At 43.4% G+C, this 22798-nt stretch overlaps 2 protein-coding genes across 2 annotated transcripts; one reads left to right on the top strand and one right to left on the bottom strand.

Annotated features, from left to right (window-relative positions):
- Nucleotides 1–916: 916 nt before the first annotated feature.
- Nucleotides 917–3120, top strand: dlx2a (distal-less homeobox 2a). The gene is made up of 3 exons (XM_043229549.1): nucleotides 917–1462; nucleotides 1621–1805; nucleotides 2130–3120. Exons 1-3 carry the CDS (start codon nucleotides 1132–1134, stop codon nucleotides 2412–2414), a joined length of 801 nt encoding a protein of 266 aa, XP_043085484.1. The 5' UTR covers nucleotides 917–1131; the 3' UTR covers nucleotides 2415–3120.
- A 4427-nt stretch (nucleotides 3121–7547) lies between these two features.
- Nucleotides 7548–17654, bottom strand: dlx1a (distal-less homeobox 1a). Its single transcript, XM_043229660.1, has 3 exons — nucleotides 9742–17654; nucleotides 9285–9484; nucleotides 7548–9050 (listed from the first exon to the last, which is right to left on the bottom strand). The coding sequence occupies exons 1-3, from the start codon at nucleotides 10052–10054 to the stop codon at nucleotides 8805–8807; spliced, it is 759 nt and encodes a 252-aa protein (XP_043085595.1). The 5' UTR covers nucleotides 10055–17654; the 3' UTR covers nucleotides 7548–8804.
- Nucleotides 17655–22798: the final 5144 nt, after the last annotated feature.

Raw genomic sequence — 22798 nt, 5'->3', positions numbered from 1 at the left:
CGGGTGTGATCCCGCGCGCTGTCGGTAGAGGTGCCACTGCTGTTTAAATGACCTTTGGCGATCTTTTAAGGGACTTGTAGATCCTCCAAAGCAACACAACACACATGCAACACAACTTATAGCGACTCTTATGAGGGATTTATAACGATTCGATGCGTGTTAATGTGCCTATGTGAAATATTGATTTATGCAACATGGAGACAAATCTATTTAATCTTAATACTATGGAGAGTCTGTATGGGCTCTGCGTAAAAGAGTGAGCAAATTAGTGCATTGTTAGTGAATTCTGGGAAACAAGAGACGGGTGGCCTATCTATATGTTGCTTCATTTAACCAGTTGATTATATTATTGTTCTACTTTTCTACGTTACCTGGCAACGGCGTTATTTAGCCGGATACTCTTAATCGATGTCAACAGCATTTGTCTGGATAAGATACTTTATTTTTTTAAATGAGGTTTAATAGGAAAACAGCAGCAAACTCAGACTAAAATGCGGTGTTTTCACCAACAGGTGTCGCAGCAGGTCAGGATGCCTTGCAGAAAAGAGTCGTTCGTTAGTGTTGTTTAAGGCCTTAACAAATCTAAAAGACAAACCACTGGGTCTCTCTGTTTTAGTAAGAAACGTAGCAAAGCGCGCTTTCCAGGCGATTTGGATTTGCGCGTTAAAGTTAACTGCGTAAAAGCCCCTGAAGCGTAATTCAATGAGAAGTGATGCATTCAGAAATGGGGGTTTCTTGACGGTTTTATCTGAACGCGTTACATGATTGCACAATACATTTGTCGGTGTTTTTAAAGAAAGAGCGCGTTTCGCGGAGTATCGCAGTCGCGCATCGCCTCGAGAACGCGTACGCGAGCTGTGTATCCATCCCGCGTTCATTGGCTGCTTCGGGCGCGCAAGTTCATCCTCCCCCGTGACGCGCGATAAATGTCCGTCCTCCCGCATCTCTGCCGACAGACAATCACAGTTCTGCTTTGCGTCGCGTCCGCGTTTGTGTCCCTCCAAAGTGGAATGCAACGCAGCTCAGAAGCCGCATTTAGTTTTGCGCGTTAGGAGAGCTTTTATGGGTTCGCTCGCTCGTTGGACTTGCGTTTAAGTATTTTGTGTGTGTGTGTGTGTGTGTGTGTGTGTTATGAAAAACATGACCGGAGTTTTTGACGGCCTCGGTACAGATATGCATTCGAACCAGATTACCTCCAGCAGTTACCACGGTCTGCACAAATCCCAGGAATCGCCGACTCTTCCGGTCTCCACCGCCACCGACAGCAGCTACTACAATAATAACCAGCAGGCCGGGCAATGCGCGGGCTCTCCGTACGGCCAGATCAGCTCTTACCAGTACCAGAACAGCAGCATGAACAGCGTCCAGTACAACACCAAATCATACGAAGTGGGCTTCGGCAACGCGTTTGGCCCCTACAGCGCGTACGGCTCCTGCTCCTCGCCGACTCCCGCAGACGCTGGTAAACATCTCTGCCTCTGTCTGACGTATTTAATTGCGCATGATTCATATTAACTGAATTTTTGCTTTTGCTGTATAAAGTTGTTTTTATATAAATAATACTTTGGGACAGCTCCCGGGCGCGTTTACAGTTCTTTTGTCGTTGTTTCCTCCCCCCAGAAAAAGAGGAAAGCGAACCCGAAATTCGCATGGTTAACGGAAAACCAAAGAAAGTGAGAAAGCCTCGTACTATTTACTCGAGTTTCCAGCTGGCGGCCCTGCAGAGGAGGTTTCAGAAGACTCAGTACCTGGCCTTGCCGGAGAGAGCCGAGCTAGCCGCTTCTCTGGGCCTCACGCAAACGCAGGTAGAAACGCTTTCTAAAGCTACAAATATATTTTTTATAATGCAGTAAGAATTAATTCTGACCTAAGAATATGATGACGATGATAATAATACCTGCCGTCCTTTAATTTTCTTACAAACGGTGCTATTTTTTTTTAATTAGTACTTTTAATTAGTAAAAATGTGTGTGTGTGTATATATATATATATATATATATATATATATATATATATATATATATATATATATATATATATATATATATATATGTGTGTGTGTGTGTGTGTGTGTGTGTATAAATGTTATTAGCTCGAGATACTGAGCTGTCGTTGTTTTGCTGTTTCAGGTTAAAATCTGGTTCCAGAACCGTCGCTCGAAGTTCAAGAAGCTGTGGAAAAGCGGAGAGATCCCGCCCGAGCAGCACGTCGCCTCCAGCGAGTCTCCTCCTCAGCCCTCTCCGCCTCTCGCCGCGGCCTGGGACTTCTCGCACGGCCAGAGAATGAGCCCCTCCAGCACCACCGCCCCGTCCTTCCTCGCCAACTACCCCTGGTACTCATCCACGAACTCTGCGAGCCATCTGCAGCCGCCGCTTCACCACAACACGGCCGTCAGCGCGGGGACCATATTTTGACTCGACGGACACTGAACGCGGTGACCGGTGGGATTCGTTCGGCGAGAGCTTGCATCGAAACAGACTTTCGGGCCTGGTTTCCAGCATGACGTTGATCATTGCCGGTTGCGTTTTGGGGCGTAACACTGTTTCTTTTCGCGCGACGTCGTCAGCGAGCAGACGCTAAAGAATCAAACATATACAATTATTTTTGTATTTATTTATTTTGTTCTATGGGTGGCACGTCGGTGGATTAAAACCGGTTGTTCGGTGAACTACTACTATTATCCAAAGCCTAGAGAACTCACGCGGACATTGATGGAGTGAATATTGCGGCAGGGTGTAAGAGCACATGTAGCACAACCTGAAGCTGTTCGGTGCCTTTTGCAAATAACTTAACTGTCTGTTTCCACCGTGAATGTGTTTCATTCGCCTGTCTTTGATTTGTTTTTAGACTTTCTGTTCGTTTTATATTTAGCGCGTAAGGTAAGTTGGAAAGCCGGTGTCCGTCTCTGCGTCTATTTAATAATGTTGTCACATGTACGCCACATAGGGTTTTAAAGAACACACTAAAAACACTCGTAAGCTACTGATTGTCCTAAAGTCATGTTCACGTGTAAAAGGATATTTTCTCTGGAGTACTTTGTTTTAGGCTATTTATTTTGAAACCAATTCTGACGCTATAATGATTCAGACTTATTTAAATAAAACTTTTCTTGTGAATGCATTTTTATGTATCTGTTCATTCGGGTTCTCTCTCTCTCTCTCTCTCTCTGTTTAGTTCACTGTTGGTATGTTTTTTTTTTTTTTTTTTTTTTTCCCGCAGATCTGTCCACGCCTTCTTCTTTTTGCTTCGGCGCCAGTTGAGTCTCTAGCCTTTAATAAGTCTGGCTGGAGACGCAACGTCTTGTAAACGTTTCCCACAAAACCCACACATTTAGGCTACCTTTTGTCGACTAACGTGACAGGTGTGTCTAGCTTTCTCTGTAATAACTAGGTCAAGAGGGTTTACGCAATCTTTTTAGGCGGCTTGGAGAATAGAATGAACGCGGATCTTCTTTAAATTCACCGTTTGGCTTTCCTCGTATTTTCTGATACGTAAAAACCTCGGGACGGAGGCTCGGAGGAGCCCGACAGAAGCGCCTCGGGCTGGGAACGAGCGCGCGAACACGCCCCGGCACGAAGGCGTTCTGCTGGGTTCAGACTCTCTGGAGTCAGAGCTCTGCGCTCCAGACGTTTTATGAAGTCAGCGCAGCCAAAAAGGCAGGCCCGCAAACGCCCCGAGCTAAACAACGTGGAAACATTTCTCACAACTTCCACCACAATGCGAGGCCTTTGTAACGGGGGCTCTGAACGCCGCGCAGCCCGCATTAATTTTCCACGCCATATAACAAAGGAAAACTTGTTTATTTGTTTAGAAGGTTTAGGAGAAAACATTAAAAAAAAGCCGAATTCCGAGCGATTTGGGAATTCGAGTAACGCGTCGCGCCGAAACCGATTCGTTCGCATTTCACGCGCCACTTCAAACGAACAAGCAGCCTAATTACTCGAATAAAATGTTAAGCAAAATCAAGCAAAAATTCAAACCCCAAAAATCAAGCAGAAAAACGAAGACGTGTTAATATGAAGCCATTTATTACCAATGCTGTTATTAATTATGAGCCAGCTATTTAAAAAAATTCAAACATAAATGCTTTCCTTACAATTTTTTTCTTTTACAATAATAGGAATAACAAGGGTTGCTTTTGGTGTTACGCGCGTCTGTTTATTCGAGCGTTCAAAAGCTATAAAGCAGACGGATGTAATGAGGATGTATCCTGTCAATGATTGTCACGTTACGCGGTGCTGCGCTGTCGCCCCGGGCCGAAACGAGCCCTGCAGAGATCCGCGAGATCCGGACTTTATCCGTTCGGCGGTGTAAACACGACGGGAAACGGGAACGCCGTGTTTAACCAATGGCGGTCGGCCTTTCGGTAAAGGCCTCGGTAACGCGCTGTTAAAGCAGAAGGGTTTACCCTCGAGACGAGCTCTTGGGAGGGTTTAACGCTATCCAGAACAACGAGGTATCACATCGAGCGGCCCTCCGAGCAAACCGGGTCACGTTCACCCGCGTTCCAGGCGCTTAAACCGTTTTGCGCCGGTTCTGTCAGCCTGTTTTTTTTTTTTTTTTTTTTTTTGCTGTCTCTGGCAAACACGGCCACGGTCCGTGTTAAGATCGATTAGGTCTCTCAACTCAGGTGCTTGAATGCTTGTCACACCTCGCAAACGCGAACGAACGCAAAACCGCGCCGAAGCCGTCCGCGAGCGCGTGCCCCGCGCGCCTTTCTCTCCGAAAGATTAGCGACGGCGTGGTTTTAGACACTTCCGGAATCCTGTAGACAACTTGAAAAATGCCATACCCCATCCCTAATTTATACTCTGATCTGTAATTTTATCCACAATTGCTCCAGTTGAGCATTCTGGCTCCCCGATCTGAAAGCCTGCAATTACTATATAATTCTTCGCAATTTTAGATGTCCTAATATGGACTGTAATTTTTGCGCAAGACAATTTCCAGCTATTTCAAGCATCAACATTGTCAAAGTTGTATGTACATAATAAATGGTAATATCAATGCATAGTTTTTAGCATAACATCTTGACTCCGCGATAATTATATCCGTTTGGAGCCTACGCAAAATTAGCCTGAATTGCATGGTAACTGCTGCTTTAAATTTTTAAAAATTACTCATAATTTTCCCAAAGATTACCAAGATCTCGAGTGCACAATGTCATCAGCGTAATGAGGAGTAAACATTTATGCTAATAATCAGCAATTTTTTCCATCAGCTATAAAGAGGGAAAATAAAGCAGGATTTTTCATTCCTGCTCGGAGAGCGTCTGTCAGCTCTGAGCCCAGCTAGAGGAGGCAGATTTTGGGACCCAAAGAGCCGAACCCATGCCATGACTGCCGGATGCTCTTTTCATATTCTTCTGCTTCTCTCAAGACCGACTGGCACCTTACAGCCGCTTTAGACGATCTGCAGATCTTTGCGTTCTCGTTTATCGCACATTAAGGTAAGAAGGACGCGCGTTCATTTTATGCCCATTTCATACTTTTTACTTTTTATTATTAATTTTTTTTTGCACGCCTTCGTGAGGCATTAGGATGAGTTAAACGACGCGCTTCGAAACGCGTCCAAAGCAAAACGGCGTCTCGCGGGTTTTTTTGTGCAGCCTTAACGGGGACGCCCGAGACGCGTAAAATGCGTTCCTCGTAAAGCGAACGCCACTAAGCGAACAATAGCCTAACGCCGGCTGATTCGAACGAAAACGTGCAGGAAAAAAATGATTCGGAGAAAATAAAATACGGTAACCGGCTACACCATTCGCTGCTTTGAATCGGACCGGAGTGGTCTGTGCCTCGTTAATAAAGCTGTCTGAAATTGCGAGATAGTTTGTCTATAGAATCCAGTGGAAAATAAAACAGCCCTTGTTCTATAATTTCACCTCTGCCTTCATCACTCCGACATTGTGCTTTTGCTCATTTTGATCCCTCTTCCCATTGACAAATCTCTCGGTATACACCTGCAAGCAATTTGCCAGCCTTACTTATAACTACCGCTGCGCACCTATTTCGCTCTCTCTTTTTTTTTTTCCTTTTCTTTTTTTCCCCCCATCGCACGGCGAATTTTCTTTCAGCGCGCTATCTCTTTTGTTAACAAAAGATTCCACGTGCGAAAAAAAATTGCTCATAATTATCCCGTAGATGGGAAGCTGCATTAGAATAAGTAAGGAGGGAATGACTGTAATTATGTCTGGTTTGATGGGCCCGGCGCGTAATCAAGAGGAGAATAGAGTGAAATAACGCTGACCCTCTCTGCTCCACAGCTGCATGTCGGAGAAAGACGCAGAACAACACGGCTTCTTCTTTTATTCCTTCCCGAGAGCTGCGTTCGGAATATTTTTTAGGGGCAACAGCGAGAAAAAAAAAAAAAAAAAAGAGATGTAGATGTAGGCTATGCTACGTTTGCGGCCGATCGCGTTGGCCGATTTTTAACAAATGTTCGTTATTTATCCGTATTCTGAAAATGAGCCATACCCTTGGAAACCCCCCCGGGAGGAGACTAAACGGAAGCCGGCGTCAAAAGCATAAAAAACGAATTAATAAACGTTAATCTGATATCACGGCAGAGACTGTAAAGAACAACAATAAGAGGAGCATATCGTTTAAACAACATAGGAAGAATAGCAATAGCCTAATAATAATAATAAGTGTTGTTGATGATAATAATAATAATAATACAATTATATATAGAGAGCAAGCACATATAGAGGCTGTATTATTCTGGAGTCATATTAATGAAGTCGCAGAAAACTGCTGGAGCACTGAGCTCGTGATCAGAGCGCGCGAGGCCATTTCCTGCTCTGACCAGGCCATTTTTTTTAAAGACCACACATGAAGAGTGTCAAAATTTGTCACAATAATTGCTCTACCCCCGGCACCTACCGCAAACGGTAACAACTGAACACTCAAACAGCGCGCGCGAGGCCGGCTCCGAGCGCGCGACGCTTCTAATAACTTAAGCCTTATTCTTCGAATCCAATTTCCCCCCATCGTTATCAATAACAGGCTAATAGCGACGAATACAGTAACTGAAGAAACGAATCGGAACGAACGAAAGAAGCTGAAGGGACATTTGCAGGAGACGCGCCCTTCTGTTATTGCTCGCCGGCATCTATCTGCATCAGAATTTAGTTGAAATGCGCAGTTAAGCCAAACAAAAGGCACTTCGAACGAGTCGTTTCTTTACCTATGTGCCCCCTCTCTCTCTCTCTCTCTCTCTCTCTCTCTCGCGGACCCGGGTCTTTCTTCATCTGCCCCTCCATGAGCGGCACCTGCCCGATTATTCACTTAACACACGGCCTTCAAAAGCAACCACACAAGAGCAGAAAAGAGCTTATAGCGGCTAAACGAAAGTGAAAAGAAACAAGTGGCCTTATTGTCGGAGGAATTACTGCGTTACAGAAACCACCACAAGATTAATCGTCGGTTCAGATTGCGACGAAAAGCTAGAGGCGCCTTTAAAAAGAGACACAAAACGGCCAGAATGAGCGGGGAAAATATTAAAAATATATTTTTTTAAATAAAATAGCATACGCTTATTAAATACCGTTTTATTATGATGAAAATGCTTTTTTTATTTAGTTTGAAATGCGCTGCAGACAACAAACCCTTGTGGATATTAAATCAAGCCGGCTAAATATCTAAATATGCCTATTTATTTACAAAACAATACGTTTTTTTTGCATTAGTTCAGTCGTTACCTGAGTTCCCTTCGTTTTTTTTTTTTTTTGGCAAAGCAATAAACGTTGCGATGACATTTTGTAACTTCTTTCATAAGCAGATTTTTACTGTTCGAGTTTACACATTATACAAGACTCCATGAAACAAAAACAATAAATTAACGCGACCGGCAGGAGCTATAAAACTATTTTTCAATGTGAAACGGAAAGACACATTAATTTTAATCAACACAATCATGTTTAGATCCTTTTTGCACAAATTGTTCAGCACACAACGAAAACGACTATTTCTGTACATTAGAGCTGTCAACACTTCCCATCCGACGCGACGACAGACGCGTTTATCTGCGCTCCGCTTCTCTTCGCAGGATCCAACAAAAACAAAAAAAGAAAAAGGGAAGTGTCTTTCTATTTTATAGTGCAGCCTCACATCATAATTTAAGGAACATTTATTTTTAAATAAAATATACAAACAGATAAAAAACGAACAAACGGAAAAATTCTAAATAAGTTATATTTAAATAAACACAAAGAACGCCATACATACAAAATAACTTTGTTTAAAGATTTCTTCGTTCCCTTTAAAATGGGGAAAATCTCGAGACGTCGCTCACGGTGTGATTTATCCCAGTTTTTTTTTTACACGTTCGCCGCGCCACGGCGACCGCACGCGCCCCGGCGCTTTGGGGAAAAAAAAGCGCGTTTCTGCGTGACGCTCGCGTCGCTCTCGCTCACAGCCCAGCGCTTCGCTGTGGGTAATTCCAATTTTCATACGGAAAAATTACAAATTTGGCAATACATTTCTGACTAGGTACAGTTTCATGTTTTTTTTTTTTTTACACATCAAAAAAAAAGTCACGGAAAGAGGGGAGAACAGCAGCTTTGATTTGACCCACTTTCCCGGCGTTCCCTTCGACTGAAAAAAAAAAGAGACGCGTTTCCTCTCCGGTGCGCGCGACCTTCGCGCGCGTCAGCGGGTGTCTTTGAGAGCGTCTCCGGTTCGCGTCTGGTCTGGGCTGCGGAGGGCCGGTGTGTGTGTAAGGCCGCAGAGTGACTGGCCTGTGTCGGGTCCCCTGAACTGGGCCACTGGTGGATAGAGGGGCGGGGTTGTGTCAGCAGCGCTGGTTCACATGAGCTGCGGCTGCTGCATAGTGTCCTGGTGTGCTGTGGGATACCACGAGGTGTAACTGGGAATGTACGAGGTCGGTGTGGAGGTTTTGACGCTGGCCGTCGAGTTCCAGACGGGCGCCACGGATGGAGATCCGGTGGACAGTCCGCGCCCGTTAGCCAAAGCGTTCGTGTCTATTGTTCCCCCTCCTTGCTTCATCAGCTTCTTAAACTTGGAGCGTTTGTTCTGAAACCAGATCTTCACCTAGAAAAAGAAAAGAAAAGAGAAGTTCGAGGGAAGTCAGAGCGAGCGGCAGCATCTGTTTCTTCTATCGCATGCAATCGAATCGTTTCACGCATGACTTTAATTCTCTTTAAAGAGCTCCCCCAAGCAGACGCGAAACCCTTGATCAGCTACAGGCCCCCCGCGTTTCAAAACGAGAATAAGCGAAGCCCCGAACGCGAAACGCGCGATCGAATCGAAAAAGGCGCGACGTGCCTGTGTTTGCGTGAGCCCCAGAGACGCGGCGAGCTCGGCTCTCTCCGGCAGAGCCAGATACTGAGTTTGCTGGAACCTCCTGTTCAGAGCCTGCAGCTGGAGGCTGGAGTAGATGGTCCGGGGTTTGCGGATCTTTTTGCCCTTCCCGTTGAAACGAACCTCTCCTCCTTCCACCACGGTGTTTTTCTCTGACTCCGGCGCTGGGAGGGAGAAAGAAAAGAAGCTGTCTCACCGACTGTTCGCGCAGCGCGGCTCACATCACTGTGCACAAGTTTTACAGGCGGCACTTTAGGTATAATTAGCCTTAATTGCATACATTGTTTATAGCATTACGCAATAAATAATTACCAAGCCTAATAACAGCACATCTGGGCTACTCCAGTCCAACGTTCTCGCGGCGCGCACACGAACGCAAACGACCAGCGAAGACCGAAGGCGTGCAAGCAGCGGCTCTTACCTGGGTCCTCCAGTCTGGTCTGCGCCAAAGCCGAGTTGTTTGGGTACGTCTGCACGGTGCTGAGGTACGGGCTGGAGGAATGGCTACCGACCGAGTTGACGTATGGATAAGGCAGAGATCTGGGGAAGGACGGAGCCGGGCTGTACGCGCTGTCGTGCTGCGGGTGTCCAGACGAGTGTAAACAGTGCATTGAATAATGTCCGTGGGTCATAGACGAAGGAGACATTTGCTGACTCGGTGGCCCAAATTCCATGAACACGTTCTTTCCTGAGACTGGGCTGTTTAGACTCTCTGGTATTGTAGACATGGTCATGTCTCTCGCTCGCTCTCTCTCTCCCCCTGCTTTTTTGTTTTCTTCTATGATCTGAGTGAAGGATGGGTCCCAATTTAAGCTCAACTGATTTTTTCACTTTCCATTCATAAGAAAATGTAGTTTGTCTCTGTGAAAAGTCTAGGTACGATGCTGTGGATCCACACAAACTCGCTCAAAGGTTTGAATCGGGGAATCATGAATATTTATCCAAGGTGCTCTCTGATTGGTCCACTCCCTCCAAGAGCGACGCGGATTGGTAATCCGAGGGTCGGGTCCGACGGACCTGATAAACTCAAGAAATAAGACCAACCTGTGACTCTATTGTGCAATGCTAATATAGAAATTTAGGGAATGGACCGAGATGCATATAGGCCGAGACGCGTATGGAGAGCTCAAACAGCTTCCCGTAGCACAGGCCACGCAAAAAAAAAAAAAAAAAAAAAATCATCAAAATTGTTTGGTTGGGATATTTGAGATTTGGTTTCAAAAAGCGCTCATTAAGGCGGAACGATACGCTTCTTTCGCTAACAATTCATTTTCACGGTGGATAATAATAAGCCCAATAACAACGCCACGGCATTATTACTATTATTATTAAAGCGCAATTTTAATAAGTGCTAACGGCAACAAACTCAATTATCCGACATCAGAATGGAAAAGTTGACGAACAAATTTAGCCTGCCCTCGAATTTTAAGACCTAACGAACGCGATTAAGCACAGGTATAAATGTCTCCCAAGCGAAGATGAATTACTTTGACGATTCATTCGGTTAAAATGCCAGTCTCGAGTGCTTGAAGACACAGCTGAAACCAGCGGAATTAGCATAACACTGTTGTTTAATTTTCATACGCATAATTAGCCGTGTATTTAACACTCGCGGCGTCGCGCGGATCCGCATCACTCGCGCGCGCGCGCGTGGGTTGATTTTTTTTTTTTTTTTTCGCGCGCTCGAGGATCAGAGAAACAGGTCGGTGTTGGTAACAGCTCCTGTTATCCGGCGAGTTCCTGTCAGATCTGAGTTCGGTTGACGTGGCGGTGGTTTTGCTTTGTATTTTGATCGCAAAAATGAATTCTGCAGGTTTTAGGTTTTCGGATGTGACGCCCGAGTGCGATTAATCCGTACGTGGCACGCCCATAAATGCAGGAAAAGTTAATAATAATAATAATAACATTGAAACAAATGGACAAATAACACAGCTACACCAAAGCAACGTTCACCACCTACGTTTAAAAAATTACGCAGCTTGCACAAGCTTGCAGTTTATATCGAATAAACTCTAATGTATATTTATCTACTTAATGGGAAAAAAAACGTTAAGCAGCAAACAAAACAAACATCTTACGTTTGCATAATTATTAATGACCCCGCAACCGAGATTAAAAACCACGCAATCGTATTTAAATATATTATTTTGATTGATATTTAATAAAAAATATTTGACCAGCAGACTGGGAAATTGTGTCGCAGAGTCATCTGCCTGCCATTCAACCGAGCACGGGCCTTACTCTTTGATTTCATTATTTAAAAATTACGTTTACAATCCGTTCAAACCTTTTTCACAAAACAAGCAGTTACGGTTTGGATAAAATAGCGGCGTTATAAAAATGATAAACGGCGACGCAGGAAGTAACCGATTGCATTTTTCCCCCCACGTGCAGCTTTTCGGAAACACGTTTCGTGACAGGCACGGCGATTCAACGACACGTTTTGTTTCGAGACGGCTAACTCGCCGAGAGCAGAGAAAAAACAAAACGCTCGTTTTCACAAGACGCGGGAGAGAACGAGACCGGTCGTACCGTTTGCGCGCGACTCCCGGCGCGGATCACACCTCCGCATCCTCCTCTCGTTCCTATCTCTCTTTCTCAGTCTCCGCGGCTGTGTCTCGCTCGAAATGGTCATAATCTCCACGTGCGTTCACTTACATTCCGTCATAATAAAACGCAGTGAAATCGCAAAAACTCCAGAATGTTGCGCAAAAAGTGTCCGCGATGCCCAGATGATACGCACTGACGAGCGCGTTGGACAAATACCTGTTAGGTATCCGCCGTCCTCAAAATTGTCCAATTTAAAGCAATTTGTATTTCAAATGACATTCGCAATCAACCTCGGGGATCCTCGTCAATAGCGAAAATAATGACAGCATTACAGCCAATAATTATCACCATCCAGAACAAACTAGTTGCGCGTTTTTATTGTCTTCCGTTATTCTGAATGCATGAGATATAAAGCGTTACATGGAATAGGGACAAACAATTTCCTATAAAAAGACTAGCTTCAAATTCGATAATTACACACTCACACGTGTTTAATTATTTATTTAGCAAACGCTCTCAATGATTTATAATAATGCAATCACATTATTATTATTATTATTATTATTAATACTGAATATATGTAGCGCAGCAGCGATAATGCATTTATTGATAGTAAAGTAAAGAAATCATCAAAATAAAAAAAAATATTTAATGATATTAATAGAAGTTAACTTTAGAATAGCTTTTTCTCCCGCACCAGGCTTCTATTTAACTGTAAATCTTTTAAATCTATTTAGAACCGGTATATTCTGCCGGCCATTCAGTTTAAAAATCAAATCTGATGTCCAAGAGTGGTTTTAATTTAAAAGGATGGCAGAAAAAAAAACGCTGGCGATGAAATATTGACACAGTCATCCTGCTGCCCATGCGGTCGGTCCCGTAATAAACACAGAGCTCAGCCCAACTGCCCACCGCGTTCGGATGATACCACAGCGGTTTTCTGTTTAGACGCGGCTCAAATAAAGCAGCATGTGAGATGACGAGTTAGAGCACTTTCCAGAGAAGAGGATCATCAAGAATGAGAGTCAAACACCTGCTATGCTGCCCTGATTTAGTGCACCACACCAGTTCAGGCCCACTCGGTGTGTGTGTGTGTGTGTGTGTGTGTGTGTGTGCGCGCGCGCGCTTCTGATCCAGACATGAGCTGACAAACCGCTTCAAACAGAGACAATTGAGTTTATGGCCTTTCAGCAGGGTCTGATTCTCAACTGTAAAGGGACTTCCGTATTTAAGGCAAAAGTCCCTGATTGGTTTCTGTTTTTGGATTCTTTTTTAATTGTTTCAATACGAAGCTCTCCTACCAGCTCTCTGGTTAGTGCGACCCGCGAGATGTCCCCGCTGATAAAGTGCTCCTGAGAACCAAAGCCAAGTCCGGACAGATGTCTAATTATTTAAAAAATGGTTAGCAGATTGCGAGACAGCGTCACGAGGCGGACGAGAATCGATGCGGTGCAGAACGTGTCGTTTATTGTCATCTGCATCTGTCCTTATGTTCAGATTTTCTAAGCAGGGTCAATTCAAAAAAACGGACTCGATTTGTTTGCATTAGCTTTCAAACTTTCGTTTCGACGAAAATAAGTTGTAGTGCACTACACGATCTCTAATTCAATCTACACTTGTTTGCCTCATGCGAAAGTGCATCCTACTGACAGACCCTGCGTCGTGATGGAGGGGTATTTCAAATTAAAGAGACAGAGCACTTATCAAACGGAATATGATCCCATTATCATATTATAACATCACACGTACCGAAAATGACAGTGTAAAAAAAAAAAAAAAAAAAAAAAAAAAAGCCCTAGACTCAATTTAGATTTCACCGCATATTTGGACTGAACGAATCAGGTTTAAGTGGAGCTGTTTAAATGTTATTAAGAGAGCATTAACATTGAGATCTCAAGCGAATACGTCTGTGCTCCGTGTTTGGGGATGAACGTCGGTCCGGTGTTTACCCAGGGACTTACAATTACACGAATCCAGCCCTGTGCTTTCCTCTCGGCGCCGGATTCGATCAGACGTAATGATCCAATTTCAGAGCATCTGATCAATCCTGATGTTAAAACAGCTGTGGCTTTTCTGGGTTTCTTCTTGGAGGGTTTTAAGCAGGCAGCACCTTCAATTTGCTGCTCCACTGAATTCCAATGGACAAAGAGACACTGTGAGAGTATTTGTTGAGACTGAGAGCAACACGTGTGTGTGTGTGTGTGTGTGTGTGTGTGTGTGAGAGAGAGGACACTCTGAGGTGTAACCACAGATTACTGTGTCAATCAGCACGGAACGGTTAAGTGTGATGTTAAAATAATGCAGTTGCTGGGTTTGTAAGGTTTTTTGTTTCCATTGGAACGCCAGAGACTGAGAACAAGACGATTTTGGGACAGAATTAAACACAATTTAATCACTCGTTTGTTTTTTTGTGAATTGTGACAAAGCGTTGCGCTTTATTTTAAGGTGCTCTTCTCAAAGCGTCGAAGTGTTAATTAACTATAAAGTTTGGGTCGGGATAGGGTTTGTCTTATAGGGTTAGTTGCCCGTAATTAATTGCAATTACAAGGACACCTTAAAATAAAGCGTTACCCTATTTGTAAATAATTTTACAGTTCTTTGACAGGTTCTTGTTTTGTGTGTGTGTGTGCGTGTGTGTCAGCTGTATGAATATAATGCTTGCTGTGCTCTAAACGTGTATCAATGTATAAAAAAGGTGAAACAGCAGATATGATTGTTTGGAGATTGATTAGAAGTGTGGAGGATTTTAGATATGGCACCTCTAATAAATATATAGAATTTTTGCATACCATATGCATTAAGCTCGTGGATTCCTTTTTATTATTATTTGTATGTTTTTTTCCAGAAGGGTCTCATCGTTTTGGAATGAAATGAACAGAAACGTCTGGCCAGTGTTTCTCACCTGCTGAGATACACGCACACATGCTATTTTACTGACTACATAATTATTAAAACATAATATCACGCGAAGCTTTGAATCATTCTGATGTAATGTTTGCTGAAATCAATAAATAAAGGGCTGTATCAAATGCACCCATCATTACGGTTTCCTGGGCAGGCTTCGTTTAGAGAAAGATCACGGGGGCCTTCAGGAGACCGTCCGTTCTCTAAAATATGAAATCTAGCAGCAAATGACAGGTGTGCGTGTCACGCGATTGCCAAAACGCACGCGGCTGTGATTCAGCAGCGGTTTTGTGGGCGATTGGACGGGATCAGCTCGGGAATCCTCTGCTACACCCATCAGTCACCTGGGCCGCAGGTGACCGCCAGCCTCCCTCCATCATTACCACAGCAGCGGGGGTCAGAACAGTCCGCCCGGCGTCCCCCCACCTGCCCCAAAATTGCCCTCCCAAAATGACCAATTACCTGAGTTAGGTGCTACCGGGAGAAATAGAAAAATCCGCCCGACGGACGTTCGCTTAACGCATCGACGAGGAGGAAAAGAAACGGCCGCGGGGTTGTCGCGGGCTCGTGGTGTTCGCGCTTGTCGCGTCTCCAGGCTCGAGACAGGCGGTCTTCAAACTAAGCGGCAAATTAAAATCGATAAAAGTCAGAGCCTGGCGAAGCGCGAGCATTCGGGGCCGGCCGTCGATTTCCAACAGCTGCCTGCATCTCCGCTCAGCGTCGCTTTATTTAGTCTGCTCCCTCCTCTACGCATATTGAAACAAGGTTTGATTACACCGTCGCAAATGCACTTCCCATTGTCCAATTAATGGCCCCACAAAGACGGGCAACATGCAAATTCTGTAATGAAATAATGAGGCGCGGCGGAGGGGGGTTCTCCAGCCCCTTTAGGGTTTTGTTCGGAGTTAAGTCCCAAACAAAGACGGGGGAGAGGTCAGTACTCCAGCGCACCTGAACACGTTCCCCTCTCCCCTTGATCTCCCAAGGCAGCCCGCCATTAGTCTTAATAATGGAAAATTGTCATGTTGATACAAGTCTCTCTCTCTTTGTGAACAAGTTGTAGGTGGAAGCTCCATTTATTCCAAAGTTCTTTGTGCCGAAAGGCCAGGGACGGTGCTTTTGTGGCGGGGAAGAGGAAAAAGGTGCTGGATGCTCTTTCCATAGTCAAGATAATTATCCCCACTGTGACCTTAATGATCCGCCCTTCTCCCCCAGCGACTTGTACAGCGCTCCTCAGCCCCTCGCCGCCCGCCTCCCCCCTCCGTGCCCCGTGTCAGGGAATATGAAAACCCCTATAATGAAACCATTTTGGCTGATGGAAAAAGGGCTCCTCGAGCCGCACTTGCCACAAAGACGGCTCAATTATGTGAGTAATTGTGATAATTTTCCATCCATTCATGGCTCTTTCTGAAAGGGAAGGAAAGAGAGGAGAAAACAGAGAGAGACACTGAAAGGGAAATTGCACAGACAATGTCGAGTGTGAAAATTGTTACACAAAAATGACTGTAAGAAAAGTGTAAGTCTATAAATAAATATGTTAATGCGGCGGGCGCGCGCGCGGACCCCACGTCACAGACAAAAGCTCGCGCTCGGATAGATGACCGCTATAGGGGAATAATGCCGAGATGAAAGTACATGTGCAGCTGTCTGAAAATTAAAGCTCTTTCGACTTCCTATTGACAAAGCTGAGCCCCTAAAAAAGCTCCCCAGTGGTTAGAGATCATTTGGAGCCCTGTGACAGGAAAAAGGATAATTACCTCTCTGAGAGAGGCAGGCGGACTGACGCGCCCTTCAGACGCGCTGCTGAATGCAGGAGCTTGATAGAAGGCAGGGAGAATAATTTCGTGCTTTGCTTTTTCTTTTATTCCACGGAACATGTTTTGTTGGCTGGAAGACAAGGCGGCGAGCGGCGCTGAGTGCATTAAACCCTGGGTGTTCGCAAATATAAGGTTCCTCCGTCCATCATCTCGTACCTAGAGAAGAACTCTGAAATGCATTAAAATGTCTCCGCCATTCTGCCGGCAGACAGCAGAGGCACCGAGATACTGCATTAGGCTTCTGTTTCCCAGCGGGAGACAGATTAAACATTTCCTCACAATGCTAAAGGATATTCAGGACTCTCCTCCAAGAAAGAGCTCAGCCTGTAATTTCTCCCGCTCTCCGCGAAGAAAATTCATTCTGCGTCATTTCACAAATGATGCATGTAAATGCCGAGCGATTCATATTCATAACCCGAGCCTTCACATTTTAATAGTCCTCCGATGAAATTTGCGTCTTACGGGGGGCAAAGTGGAGACGGCGGAAGTAGTCAAATATTTACGCTTCTAAAGCAGAAATGTACACAGACTGAGATCTGTTGAACCCTCTGCTTCGACAAATGAAGCGCTTAGGGACCGTCATGTGTGTCACTTCCACAACGGCATCCTCAGGTGTCTTCTTACTCCTCTTTCTTCGTCGTCAAACTGCTCCCGCATGTGTGAGGTTTGACCCCCGGTGTGAGGGTCCGGAGAAATCTGGAGAAACATAGGCCGGGTCGATGGATTTCAGACTCCCATCGGATGCTTGTAGGCCTTCTGTTTCAATTAATTAGACGCATATCCCTTAGAAACACACTTATATGGAGCAGCAATGGTTGTCTTTGGTTCCTAGGAAGCAGAATGTGTTTTCATCCGAAACGTTTAACATCTCCCACTGAAAAGAAACAAACAGACAGGTATCACTGGCCTTCAGTCGCTAACACCAACAAAACAACAATTATCATAAGTAATAACTTAATTTGCATCGCATCTGTCAGCTTAATAAAGACCTTAATAAGCATAACAAAAGAAGAGGCGACGGTACAAAACACCTGCAAATACAGCCTTTAATGTATGAATAAATAAACAGAGCAATAATCAAACTGTTGATTTGATTTCTGAACAGTCGTGTTTTATGTGCAAAAGTGCTCAAATATAAACACAGTACCCTGTATTTCTGCAATAAATGTCTATGTAATAAAAGCATTCAGTCCTCGCGCTACGGCCTGTTTATAGAGATTTACGACTTTGCCTTACGATTCACTTGAGAGTGATAAAAAACAAACAATACTTTTTTAATTGGGCCCAAAGAGCATTCAAGTTAGAAATGAACAAAAATAAACAGATTTACATTATGGAAGCCATACAGTGGTTAGGTAAAAACTACATATTTGATTGGACCGTGGATCTGAATGCAGTGTTGTATGCTTGCACAAATGAAGATAAGGTAACACATGATCACTATTAACTATCTAACTAACTCCTAATTACTGCTTTTTAATTGTTTCAAGGTAGTAGTTAGGTTTAGGTGGGATTAAGGCATCTAAAATATGGTCTTGCAGAATAAGGCATTAAATATGTGCTATATAACGGCCAGTATGCAATACGCAAACTAATAAGCACTAGTTGAAGCTAGTTTATAGTGAACGGTGTTCAGATCTGATCAGACTGATGGCTGTTAAATATCTGCATCCTAAAAAAAATAAATAAATTAATTATAATAATAATAATAATGTGGTATTAGCTAGCACTATTATATTATTTTCATATATCGCTTTTTTATCAGGAAGGTTAAATATGCTTTATGTGATATTGATAAAATTGTTTAGTTTTATTCAAATCCAAAATATTACATCATATGTGCATCATATGTCATATTAAAAATAATTAAATAATTAAATAAAAATCATGCTGCGTTTATTTGAATAAATATAATGATATTGCCATAGCAGGACTAGCGTGTCAAACTAAATGCATTGGTGTGATTTGTCTGATAAAGAAAATTTTTAGACAGCAAAGTTGGCGAATGCAGTTAAAAACAAGCGTGCAAAATGTAAATGTTAAAGAAAAAAATCAATAGGTGTGTTTTAGTTCATCTGTGTTCTGAAGATCACAGTGCTGTCAGTGTGCTGGTAAAACCCTCAGACCCCCGGAGCACAAGTGAAGGGTTCGAGATCCTCTGGTCTGGATGCACGAGTGTGTGTGTGTGTGTGTGTGTGTGTGTGTGTGTGTGTGTCAGCTGCTGTTATAAATGTGGAGTCAGTGTGAGGGATGAGTCGAGCTGTCTGTGCAGAGTGATGCGGGCAGGGCAGCCCGGCTGCTGACTCCTCTCTAATGACAGAGAGGGTAATGACAGAGCCCCAAACAGCAGGAAGAGGAAGATCAATCTACAGCCTGAGATAGAGAGATGGAAGAGAGGGGAGGGACGCGGCACAAAAAACAGGGGAGCGAGATTTCTATTACACCGGCTCTCTGTGTGTCTGCCTCCCCCGCCTCGCTGTGGCAGCCGGCCCACGCTCCACATTAAAAACACAGCGGATCAATAACTATTAACACTCCTCGCCAGAGTCACAGCGCTCACGTGCGTGCGTGTGTGTGTGTGTGTGTGTCTCCCTCCGCTCCCGCTTCGTTCTCCATTTCTCTCTGTCCACGGCGAACCGGCCCGGCTCACCGGGCTGATGGGAGCGCGCCTGGGGTCAGAGGGAATTGAGGGACGTAGGGAAGGAAGGACAGAATAACGAGAGGGGTGAAATGAAACGAGACGGGAGTTGCTAACCAGCTGCCTGAGCAAACAAACACACATTCCTCATTCTCAGTCTGCTGCTTTTCCCGGCAATGCCGGTCATGCAAAAAAAAACTAAAACTAGGCTCTAGAAAGAGATCAAAGTCTGCATAGAAAATGTGGGATTTTCCCAATATCGACCTACTTAGCGATATACTGCTAATTCGTAATGAAAAAACACTTTTGCAACACTTTTAAAGGAGCCACCCATCTATAAACAGACAGCAGCGCTGCGAATGGTATTGTTTGATATGGCCTAAATGAGTGCTTTTTATCCCGGCGAAATCAATGTTTATGAGTTAAATCAGGCAGAAATAGCTCTTTAAGGTAGCAGTCGCAGGTTACCTCCATCGAGAACATCTCCCTCCCGAAGAGGAGAGCTGCAGCTACGGGGGCATACAACAACAACAACATCGTGAGTGAGGGAAAAAAGAAGGAGTTTCTGAGAAAGAGAGAAGAAAGATAAACAGACTGAAAAAATAAGAGTGGAAAACATAAAATTAGCTGCAATTTGAGTGAATTTCTGGTTAATTGTCCTTTGGGACGTGATTTGATCTACAGATCTAAACATTTCTAGCTGTATGAAAAGCCCCAGTCAACAACAGGAAAGCCAAATTGCTACCGGCACATGCTGATGATTATTTCTTGAAGCAATAATATTAAACGCTGAATTCTCACCTGACCAGGAATAAAGTGATCACCCGGTGAGCGATCGGCAGGATGCAATGAAGTCGTGATGGTTGTCTGCATGAGGAGGTGCTGTTTGTTTCTTAATATATCATAACGTTTATTTACATGATTTCATTTGAACACATTTGCTATACCTAAAGGCCAAATAATATATACTGCTGTAGATATTAGGGAACATCTAATATTCAGCTAACTAGTCAACCATTATTAAGCTCAGGTGGCTTTACCAATATCATTCATCAGTACCAATAGTTTTTTGTCCTGTTAACCTGTGACCTTAACTGTCACAGCTGTCCAATTAACAATACTAACTAGTTGCTTGTTAACATGCATATCACTAGCATTTCGGCTGTTTATTAATATTTATACAGCACATATTCTAGAATCCTTAATCCACTCCAAGCATAACTACTGCAACAGCTAGAATAAAAGCAGTAACTAAGAGTTTATAGTTTATAGTTTATATACAGTAATAATAGTTAAAAGTAAATGTGTGTTACAGCATTACAATACTTAAAAATTATTTCCATTTCTATATTAAAAACAGTAACACTTTACAAAAAAGTTCAATTTGTTAACAATGAAAAATACAGTAACACTTTATTTTACGGTTACTCCTATTAGCTGCTTATTAGCATGCATATTACTAGAAAATTAATAATTTATTAGTGCTAATAAAGCTCATATTAATGCCTTATTCTTCATGATTTTATTCTACAATAACTAAACTTAACGACTACCGCACTAACTAGTAATAAGCAGCAAATTAAGAGTTTACTGCGGGAAAAGTCATAGTTAATACTTAACAAGTGTTACCTACACTTTCACAATCTCACTGACTTATTTTGAACAATTACGTTAATTTCGACGCATACTAATGAGCTAATGTTAGCCTGAGCCACCAAGGACTAGCAATGAACACCTTTTCAAATTGAAACGTTAACATCGCATGACACATATAGAGAAACGACGAACGACTTCGTCGCTGTCTCCGCTATCAGTGCCTGTTTACTAACGAGGCGACTGATTAACTTAATGAAGTCATGCGCTCTCACGGGCCTCCATGGACACGTTTCAGAGCAACAGTTTGTGAAAATGTGTCAAACTTCTCCGGAGCGCACCAGCACCATGTGACTTTTAGCACTTCGAACAACAATAGCCTTAATCGTCTCGGCAACATAAAACCACACTTTCCCATCTCAGACCAGTCATTACAGCGGTCCGTGTGTAATTTGTCTCTTTCATTAGTGAGACGGGGCATCAATGAATATTTTTTTAGTCTTTACACAAGACCTCCCTATCTCATGTCAACTGAGGTCTCCTAATGGCTCTGTATCTGTATATCGGCCAAACACAGACTTCAGTGTGTTTCCTCAATTGCGCTTTATCTGAGCCCGAACCCAGAGGATCATAACAGTTTTGCCTGCTTGAGCTCCGGGCTTTGACTGCTCTGAATGGGTGGGTAATGGGACGGAGGGGGGGTCCCAGCGTGATACAGGACATGAGCTGAATACCTCAATACCTGTCAGGTGTACGGTGACACGGCAACATTGTTTGGCGAGGTTCAGATTGATTTCGGATAGCCTGGCCTGAGCAGAGGGGGCTGATGGGTATTGTGCGATTGCTGGATCGCCGAATAAAGCCATTGGTTTCATCTGTTGTCATGCCAACCTGGATGGAGGAGAAAAGAGGAAAATGAAACGAAAAGTGACACACAGGACTGAAAGACGGTGGGAAGTCACCGCAAATGACTGATGATTGCTGATAGTATTGTGGATTTGCCGTTTGCGCGCGTTGTTTCAGAACCTGACTCAATAAAGGAATTATGCAAATCGGGAAATGCCGTAAACAAGGGCCAAAAATGTGTTTTGATTGCGATTCTCAAAGTTCGTCTTGCTGCCCGGTTGTGAGCTGCAGACTAACACAATCTGGCAGACTTTACTGCGACTTGCGTAGACAAATAAAAGCCAATAGAATTAATAAAATGGAGTTTTTGGCTTTGGCTTGTATACTGGAGGACCAAACATTATTATGTGTCATACATGTATAAGTAATATCCTATGACTTTCAATTAAATTCCATTTTTGGGTGAACTTTGTCTATATATATTATTACTTGTAAAAATGTAATTAGTTACTACCCAGTGCTGGAATTAGAACCCAAAATTTAAGCACTTGTAATTAGATAAAATACTTCATTCATTCATTATTATTACATTTTATTCACTCAATAGCATAAAATTATTTATATTTGATTCGTTCCTCCCTCATTCCTAGTTTCTTTCTAAAATAGCCTACTGTTTATATACCTTGACACAAAGACCAGTCATTAGCCAGGTGTGTGTGTGCGTGTGTGTGTGTGTGTGTGTGTGTGTGTGTGTGTGTGTGTGTGTGTGTGTGTGCGTGTGTGTGTTTATGTGGTTTATGAGGAAAGACATTTGTATAATGACATAGGTATGACATAGGTATTACAACATGAAGGTGATTTATGAGGACATTTTCAGTGTCCCCATAATTCAAAAGGCTTGTAAATCATACAGAGTGGATTTTTTTGTTTTTTTAAAAGCGCAAAGTTTCCTGTGAGGGGTAGGTTTAGATATAGGGCAACGGAAAATACAGCATAAAAGCCGATATGCACAGCTTTATCCACTTCATTCATATATTCAGTTCAGTTTAGTATTTCATACTTGAGATAAACAGCTTGATCGCTTGCTTCATTGCAACATGTAAACTGTATCGTTGTCCGTTTCTAATCTG

Source organism: Puntigrus tetrazona, unplaced genomic scaffold, assembly GCF_018831695.1.
Source record: "Puntigrus tetrazona isolate hp1 unplaced genomic scaffold, ASM1883169v1 S000000008, whole genome shotgun sequence".
Taxonomy (NCBI): Eukaryota; Metazoa; Chordata; class Actinopteri; order Cypriniformes; family Cyprinidae; genus Puntigrus; species Puntigrus tetrazona.
This window is presented reverse-complemented; position numbering and strand designations above follow the sequence as displayed.

Bases quoted from the DNA above. Each gene is read 5' to 3' on its own strand.
- dlx2a (XM_043229549.1), top strand. From the start codon at position 1,132: ATGAAAAACATGACCGGAGTTTTTGACGGCCTCGGTACAGATATGCAT. The intron at 1,463-1,620 runs GTAAACATCTCT...TCCTCCCCCCAG, and splicing joins GCCGACTCCCGCAGACGCTG to AAAAAGAGGAAAGCGAACCC. The intron at 1,806-2,129 runs GTAGAAACGCTT...TTGCTGTTTCAG, and splicing joins TGGGCCTCACGCAAACGCAG to GTTAAAATCTGGTTCCAGAA.
- dlx1a (XM_043229660.1), bottom strand. From the start codon at position 10,054: ATGACCATGTCTACAATACCAGAGAGTCTAAACAGCCCAGTCTCAGGA. The intron at 9,485-9,741 runs GTAAGAGCCGCT...TCTCCCTCCCAG, and splicing joins GACCAGACTGGAGGACCCAG to CGCCGGAGTCAGAGAAAAAC. The intron at 9,051-9,284 runs GCACGTCGCGCC...TTCTTTTTCTAG, and splicing joins TGGGGCTCACGCAAACACAG to GTGAAGATCTGGTTTCAGAA.